Source organism: Amaranthus tricolor, chromosome 3 (genome assembly GCF_026212465.1).
Source record: "Amaranthus tricolor cultivar Red isolate AtriRed21 chromosome 3, ASM2621246v1, whole genome shotgun sequence".
Taxonomy (NCBI): domain Eukaryota; kingdom Viridiplantae; phylum Streptophyta; class Magnoliopsida; order Caryophyllales; family Amaranthaceae; genus Amaranthus; species Amaranthus tricolor.
The window spans coordinates 27,923,913-27,932,953 of record NC_080049.1 but is presented as its reverse complement, the minus strand read 5'-3'; the positions used below and the strand labels follow the sequence as shown (position 1 = coordinate 27,932,953).

The 9,041-nt window shown below is 31.9% G+C and overlaps 1 protein-coding gene across 1 annotated transcript; it reads right to left on the bottom strand.

Annotated features, from left to right (window-relative positions):
- Nucleotides 1–2,109: 2,109 nt before the first annotated feature.
- On the bottom strand, nt 2,110–8,535 carry LOC130809397 (uncharacterized). Its single transcript, XM_057675166.1, has 6 exons — nt 8,188–8,535; nt 7,866–7,923; nt 6,190–6,310; nt 4,637–5,541; nt 3,347–3,765; nt 2,110–2,515 (listed from the first exon to the last, which is right to left on the bottom strand). The coding sequence occupies exons 3-6, from the start codon at nt 6,197–6,199 to the stop codon at nt 2,410–2,412; spliced, it is 1,440 nt and encodes a 479-aa protein (XP_057531149.1). The 5' UTR covers nt 6,200–6,310; nt 7,866–7,923; nt 8,188–8,535; the 3' UTR covers nt 2,110–2,409.
- Between the last annotated feature and the right edge of the window lie 506 nt (nt 8,536–9,041).

Below are 9,041 nucleotides of genomic sequence, written 5' to 3'. Positions count from 1 at the left end.
GAAAGGCCTATAAAGGATCCATTTCATGAAGTTAAAAGAATGTTGGGTAGAGGCAGCAAAGTGGGTCACGTGAAAATTGTGGCTTTAATTTTGATTTGAATATGAACGCAATAAATACTTAATGATTTGGGTGTTATGCGGCATGTATTGTATGCAATGATCGTGGCTGGTTCAAAAATCTTCTTCAAGGTGGATGCTGAAGAAGTACACTAAATATATAATTAGTGTTTAGTTCAGTAAAATCTCTCATTTTACCGGTCTCAGTTAACGATATTTAGTAGTACATCGGCATATATGCCATATAAATGAAATTAATAGGCAAAATTGGCATATAAATAGTAACAGACGCCAAATAATTGAATAAGTTAAGTGAATCTCTTACTTAAACCTAAATAGTCCAACTTTAAATACAAAATAATATACTCTGTTATGTTTTAATTAAATGTCTCATTTCATTTTACACATTTGTCGATATACTATTTTAATCCTTAAAATCTCTAATTGTGTTGTCAAAATTTTTAAAAATTAATATTAATCAAATTTAGATTAAGCAGAATCAAACAAGATACAATTTAAAACTAATTGGTAAATAAGCTAAAAAATTAAAGGAAAAATTAAAAAAAACTACCTAATCTATAGCATCTTTTACAAAAAAAAACTACCTAATTTATTTTTTTTTTGCAAAAACTTACTTTATATGATAATTTTGTTTTCAAAAGATTACCACTTGACGGAAACCGTCATTTGACCGTCAAATGGGCATTCACTTTGCATGAGAGAGGCATGTCACATACATTTAACTCACTAAAGTAACGACTTTTCTTTTTTTTTGTTTGTTTCCATTCACTTTCATTCTCTCTCTCATTGTTCATGGAAGACATTTAATAAATAGTGCAACTCAATACGACATTAATTCATCTAATCTACTATAACATTTGAGGAACTTATATTTTTAAAATTGGAGAATTTAATATAAGTATTAAGAATAGAATTATTTTGGATCTTAGGGTAATTAAAACAACGATTTCTTTAATCATCTTTATTATGTTTTCTTTTATTTCTTTCTTTTAAAAACAATGTTGCCTCCCATAGCACTATTCATCTTCTCCCTTAATTCTCTTTCCCCAAAATCCCAATTTTGGTCTGAAAATCAAAAACAAGCTCCCTCACCTCTTTTAATTGTTCAAGCCCTTATCCCCTTTAATCCCTCTAAATTTCGATGCCCAACTACAATCATTTTCATTCCTTGAATTTTTTTCGAAAGAAGAACATTGGTCCTTCATTTCCTTGGTTTTATGGCGAACAATAGCAGATTTTCTGGCCAGTAACATCAGCCTCGTGCTGCGTCGCCCAGGCTGTTCTACGCCGCCAATCACCACCATCGGAGTTTTTGTTCGAAAGGCCAACAACATTCCCTTGGTTTTCGAATGAAAAAGAAAAGAAAACAATCTTGACCTTTTAGCTTCTAAATCTTGACTCTTAAGGGAATATATTCAATTTATCTATAATTTGATTCTAAATAATCTTTTCTTTCATTTACCATTTTCTAATTAACATTTTGGTTACTTGTATATTGATATCTTCCTTGTTCTATTATAATTACTTTAAGTTAAGTTCCATTTAGAATCTCTCCCACAATGGTATAAGTGAAGTGATTAATGAAATACAATAAAAAGAAAGAAAAAAAGAAGTAAATGAATGAAATGAAATGTCCACTGCCTAGCAGTGTATATATGCAGGGTACAGGGGGAAATTAGGAAATTGAAGGGGAAATAAGAAAGACAATGAAGCCACATGCCTATCACATGCAAAGTCAACGCTCATGCAAAGTCAAACGCCCAACTTGACGGTCGACTAACAGTTTCAATCAAGTGGTAATCTTTTGAAAACAAAAATATCATATAAGATAGTTTTTGGTAAAAACAATTAGATTAGGTAATTTTTAAAAAAGTGATATAAATTAGGTAATTTTTTATAATTTTTTCAAAAATAAATAATACACATTTGAAAAAAAATAAGAGGAACTTTGTCAAGAAGGTAAGCATGATATAGTTTCTTAACATTTTGGTAGTGAAACAAGAATTCACATTCTGCCTTAGAATTCAAAACTTTAACCAATACAACACCTCATTTGACCTATTAAATCAATTTTAAAGCTTTAAATGAATGTAATCTCAACATCAAAATATGTTAAGATTAACCCATTTGCATCTCAACAATGCAGTTTTTGATAACAAAGGCTAAAACTCAACTAACATTATGAAAAACTACTGCACAACCCAACCATATTATAGAAATGAAATGCCAAAGACAAAATGTATGGATTCTATTCTAATTTAACCTGAACTTGATGTATTAATTGTTTTGTTGAAATACTGTATGAACTATAACGCTAAGAATGAAGACGACTCAGAATTTACAGCATACGAAATGAACCCATCCTCTTTGCTTACGAAAGTGCCTCTGATCTGCCTTCGCCATCCTTACTGGACTGCTATTCCATTCGGTTTGTAACCTGCGAAAAACAAGCAAGAATCTCCATGTTGTAAGCACAAAATGCCTCTATGTTATGTAATCTTTTGATGTCTCAATTACCCTCGAGACATTTTTAGCTTATTTAGGTATACATAGATGGTTAAGCGGTCAAAACATTTCAGTTGATCAAATGAGTCGCTCCAATCAGCAATCAGCAATCAGCTATCCAACTATTTGTTAAACACCCTATTATTTTACAACAAATATCATTGCGTGAAAATGTATGTTTTGAAAACCTTCATGCTTTGTGATTCAAATAACAATCATATCCTTGAAAAATGGATGAGTAAGATGGATCCAACACGAGTTTTTTTATTTTAAAAAAAAGAAAAATTACCTAGAATAATTCACTTTTATGTGTTTCCTACAATAATCTCAACTATTGATTAACCATGAATAATCCCAACTTGATGGGTATTTCGTAAATTCGAGTAACCAGATGACCTATTATAGATTATGGTAGGTAATTTAACAAAAAATAAACTGAAAATTAATATTAAATTTTGAAAATTTTACTTAAAAATTCTGAATAATAAAAAAATCAGGAATTTTTTTAAATATTTTTTCGACATTTTATTTTAATTTATCTTTTTTAAAAACTATAGCAAGTCATTTATTTATCGGGTTTACAATTGAAAGATACCCTAAAGTTGGAATTATTCATAGTTAATCAATGTGGGACTATTGTAGAAAATCATGAAAATTTTGGATTATTTTAGAAGATTTTTCCTAGAAAAAAACAAGTAGGAGAGGTGGTATATATCGCATATTCGATCAAAGATGGTTAGTTTTAGTGAAAACGGATACTCACACAGGGAAGGCGAATGAACGAGTGCTGCCAGTACTGCTTTCAGATCGGAGTGATATGCTACCAGTGTTTGCGTGCGGTCCCATGTAAATTATAGACGAAGGAGGTGGCATTGCAGCAGAAAAGCTTGTCTCGCCATGAACCCTCTTATCTGTCGCACAATCAAGAATACTGAAACCCGGGGCACCACCATCATCCCTAGACATAGTTTGAGTCTCTGGAGGTTTTTCGAGTGCCTCTTTCTGTTGTGGAATCGCCTCCTTTTCATCCGTTGAAACAGTCGTAGCAGCATTGAAATCCAAGATAATACTTCCCGATTCCACCTTGCTATTGTAGGACAAAGCATTGGTGACACCATTGCTAACGGGTTCTTGTAATGCAGGGAGCACGACAGGTTGATCCGGAGCTACTTCACTTTGATTCTATAACAAAAAAAAACGATGTAATCTAGCTTTTGCAGACGGTGAAAGCTCAACACGACTCACAAGGATAAGTTAACACACTAAATTAACGATCATAAATGTCCACTGAAGTGTTGTTCGGGTTATAAGTGGCAAAAAGATTGCTCTAATCTGGTCGTAACTGGTTCAGTCCGGGTTTGATTCAAAATATTAGGTTGTGTTCATCTCTATTAAGCCTGGCAAAAGCTGACACAATCTACTAACCCAGCATGTACCTAATCCGTAACAAGTGGGTTTGGGTTGAGACTTTTGACCCAATTAATTAAATGGGTCAACCCGACCTGATAAACTTATTTAATAGGTTGGGTTCAAGTCAAAATATTAAACCTGAAGCAAAATTATATAACCCATTTAATTAAACAAGTTAATTTCGAGTTAAATCAATAAGTATAACCTAACTCAATTTGACAAATACCAAAAACATCTCATAATAAGTATCTCGAGAATTTAAAGATAAATAACGATTGTGATTTGTGGGCATCAATTAGCACCGTATAGAGTAGAAAGTTGAAATAAGAAAATGTCTCGCAACTCGCAAGCCAAGTTTTATGTCATACCTTAGTTAAAGGTGCGAGAATTGTTCACGGTGCTTGATTGTTGGCATGTTGCAATCAAGATCCGAGTCAAATCAACAGTTAGATTATAGTTGGTGTATACAGTATGCAGTTTCGAAATTTTAGTTTCCAAATAGTAGAATGCTTTGATTCCTCGGTTTTTCTTTTTCTAATGTTATGTTTTTCCAGCCATTCAAGAAATAGCACACAAACACATTATACGATGGACATGAATGCTTAATCGAAGTTGTGATAGAGTAAAAGTATCAATAACCAACCTCATTAGACTCCACAGCAGCTTCAACTTCATGCATGATTGAAGGACTTGTCAAAGGTTTTTCTGCATGTTGTATAGGTACACTATGTTTGCAATACTCCTCCTCAACGGTTTCGTTTCCTATCTTCTCCCCCTTACGAAAACTAACTTCCTCCTTGTCATTTACATAAGGGTCCTTTAGATCATTAACGATATCATCACTCTCGAACAAATCTATACTTCGCCTATTAGAATCAACGTCTTTCTCATTCTTCACTAAATCGTGCTTGAACCCATCTTCGTCTTCCATTATAAAATCGGCAGTCTTACACTGCTCGGAAGAGTATGGCCTAGCTGAAACTTCATGAACGAGCTCATCCTCGTTCACTGAATCTTCGATTTGGTTCTGCACGAAAGCATCTTTTTTGACATCATCATCTGACCTAGATTTATCTGTAACATCCTCGGTTAGACTCAGAACATGATCAGACACATTCTTACTGTTGTGACTGTGTTGACTTATAATCCAAACCTTGTCCTGTATAGGCACCCCTTCGTCTATCCCAATATCTTTTACCGAGTAAAAACCGTTATCTTTGTAGGAAAATTCCAACTCGGGTAGCTCACATTCAGTAATTGTTTTATCAGTAAATAGCTCAGTGTTCTCCCGATATGGGATTTCCTCATTACTTGCATCAACACTAATCGAATTACTTAACACTCGAGAATGACCAAGTATTGCTTCTTCCCATGATAAATCGCTAGTGTCCAAGTGAAATGTTAGCGAGTCTGCAGTTGTCTCGAAGCTTGTTATATCATAGCCATTTATGTTACTCTTCGTATAAGCATCTGCGTCTTCATCATCAGACTCAAATGGGTTATATGACTTTCTTGGAGGAGTTTGAGCACCAAGCACATTCTCGTTTTCTGCCATCAAATCAGTTTAGACTTTCGATCAACATAACATCGGAGCTGAACATAAAAAAGAGAAGTCTTCTTGAAACTATTCTATAGCAAACTCATGTTTCTTGCCTTCCTAATTCATAAGCCACAATTCTACTATGGGACATCTCACTATAGAAGGACACTTTCTAAATCTAGTTATGACATAATTGAGATATGATGATATAAATAGTAAAGAATCATGATATCCACTAGCGGATATAGCGTGATGTCACTGTGGTCAGTTGACATAACTTAAATCTAAAATGAAATTAAATATTACATGTAAATACACCTTAGATGAGTTAATTAGTATATTGTCTTTTATATATGTTACTAGGAATCAAACCCAATAAGTGCATGATACTTAAATTGACATCACTCTTTTTTTTTTCTGGATCCGCGCCACTGATGATATCTCAACTCAATTTCACAAAAAAGGGACGTAAGATGCATAAATCGCACTTCAGCATATGTAACTTCGATCCATAAACAACACATCAAGTCCAGCAATATATCACTATGAAGAACATGTAGCATCAAGAATAATACACATGAAATTCTAGCATACAGAATTCAAGTGAAAGATCGATCAGAAAAAGCAAATCGAATAGAAGAGACTCGGCATATTACCTAGCTTCATTCTGACATAAGTCCGGATCTTCAATAAATGTCTTATAATCCAAAAGAATTATATCTTGGTGCAAACACAATATACTCAAGCAAGATGTGAATTAACTCCTCCTTAAGCAACCTAACAAAAGAATAATAACAATTATTGATTAAGAAATGATAATATGACAATTTTTGGATCACTAATTCACTTCCATAAGATTCAAGTATTTGGCCAGAGAAGCAACCATTCTAGTACTTTCCCAAGAAAAGAAGTAAAGTCATACTCAATGCACAAATTCTTAAATAAGGCAGTCTCATGGTGACACTATTTCTATTGGGTTGGCCCACATACATTTAGTCTATTAAAGTGATTATATACAATTTCAAAGTGATTAATTAGAAAAATAAGTTAAATATATGGATTCATCTCATAATAAGACGTTCTCATATATAACAGATATATGAATCAACATTCACATATTACCATTTTCAAATGGATAGCAGCACAAGCAACCAAATGTAATGTGATTACACTATGGAGTCAGAAAAAGCTATAACTATTAAAGTATAAATTGTCATATTTAGGCATAATTTAAAGATGCACTATTACTCAATCATTTGAAAAAGAATAGACAAGGAGAAAAGCTACTAACATGCTAAAGATAGAAGCAATTCCTTCATTAAATCAATTTGTATAATGATGTCAATTTTATAATTGACAATCCACCTAATTAGAGTAAACCTAAAATGTCAATACTTAATTACCCATTTGTCCCTTTAAATTAGATACATTATGCAAATCAAAATAACGGCTTATTAAATGTAGTGTAGCAGATTTAAAGAGACGAGTGAAAATACATGGAAAATGAAAGTTTTGATGATGATAATAATAATAATAATAATCATAAAAATATAATAATACGTCTTGTATAAGACCGTCTCACGGTGAGACGACCTTAAAACAAGAAGCCTATAAGCTAAAAGTTGTTATTATTAGACTATTTAACCTAATTATAATGGGTGAGACCATGTCATACAAGAATTTGTGAAATTTTATTTACTTTTTTTTTTGGGTTTAATGGCAAAATTTTAAGGGTGATCAAGGGTACCATGTAAACAATGTCCTTTTACAAGAGCCCAATAATCAAAGTACATTTAACAGAAGAAAAGGACAAAAGTTGAGAACTTGAAAACTTTCAAAAGTCCTTTTTTCTTCCCAACAGTATTGAAAAAGAAAGATAAACTAAAGCTGTACTCAAAAACTTTACAGAGTCAGCCACTCAGCTATCTTTTCCCTCAACAATCCCATTCCCATTTCCCACTACCAAATTATGTCAGCCCACTTTGATCAGATCTAAATTTACCCAAATTATTTTAATTAAAAAAGTTTTTTTTTTGTTTAAGAATTTCCTGAACATTCTGAGGAAAATCCCCAAAAGGGTTAGTACAATGTCCAATAATGATCCCATAAGCAACCTCAAAGAATGATTACTTAAAATCCAGAAACAGTTAAGAAATTGTTAAGAGATCTGATTCTGATTATTGAGTCAAATACCATAAAAAACAAATAAAATCAAAAAAAAATTATAAACCCATTAATTTTTTTGGATATTATAGTAAAACCCATGTTTTAGAAATCAAAAATAAGCACAAAAAACAAATTAAGATTGAAATTTCCTGACAAAAAAACATACCCATAAAAAACAGAACACTCTGCTGCTGAAGCTGCTGTTTCTGTGGGGCTCTAAAGAACTGGAAATCACAAAAAAAATGAAAATCTCAGTACATAAAACAGACAATAAAACATCTAAATTCCAAAATGAAAAAATCACCCATAGATTAATCAACTGAAATCGGTTCTTATCTCAGTTTGAGCAAATACAATTATTTTACAAAAGATTTAAAGTTCGATTCTCAACTAACCCTTGTTTACCCTGTAATCAAAAAAAATAGAAGAAATTGCAAAAATTGCAAAAACCCCAAAGAAAAACATGGTATTTAGAGAGAGATTGGGACCTTTTAGAAGAATTGATCAGTCAAACAAAAAGGCAAACCTTCCCTATAATATTATTCCTTTAATATCTCCCTAAATCACTCAAATTAGGTCAACTTTTGTTCTCTCTCTTCTCAAGGGGGTGGATGGGAAGAACAAGGGAAATAAAACAAAATTTGGGTGCAAAAAAATAAATAAATTTGGAAGGGAAAATAGAGAGGGAGGAAGGAAATATAGAGAATTATATTTTGTGTTGAGAAAAAAAAAAGAAAAAAAAAGGAAGAGAGTAATAAATATGGATAGTTAAGCTGCCATAAATACGTTCTCTCTCTCACCAGCTTCTCTTTATTTAATTTCTAGTACTCTTTTTTTGTCCCCATCTCCTCTTTCCGGTTCTCTATGAAGTTGACATTTTTTTTTTCATATTTTCTTTTTTTCTTGGGAATCCTTGAATGAAATCCTTTCCTTTAGGTGTTTATGTTGAGTTAGGTGTTTTAGGTTGATTTGTAATCGATCTTTATATTTATATTGTTTTTTATATAATTATAAATTATTTTTAAAGTGGGGTTAAATCAGATTCGGCTACAAAGTTAAGTAAATTTCAGGTTATTGGATTTGTTTTGAACATCTCTTCTACCCTTATGTTTTTAAATAGCTGTAAATATAAATGAGATGAAAATCAAGAAAAATTATTAAAATAGTAAAAAGGTACTTTATATTTTGATAGTTTTTGTTTTTAATAGTTGTTACATCTAATAATTGATTATTCATCAACTCATCTTATTTGGCATATAATTCTCTATATATAACATAAAGCATAATCAAGTGATATCTTGTTTGATTCATATTAATGCATATTTTTCTTATATTACTTTTT

Bases quoted from the DNA above. Each gene is read 5' to 3' on its own strand.
- LOC130809397 (XM_057675166.1), bottom strand. The intron at 3,766-4,636 runs GTTGGTTATTGA...TTTTTGTTATAG, and splicing joins CTGCTGTGGAGTCTAATGAG to AATCAAAGTGAAGTAGCTCC. The intron at 2,516-3,346 runs GTGAGTATCCGT...TGTTTTTCGCAG, and splicing joins CGTTCATTCGCCTTCCCTGT to GTTACAAACCGAATGGAATA.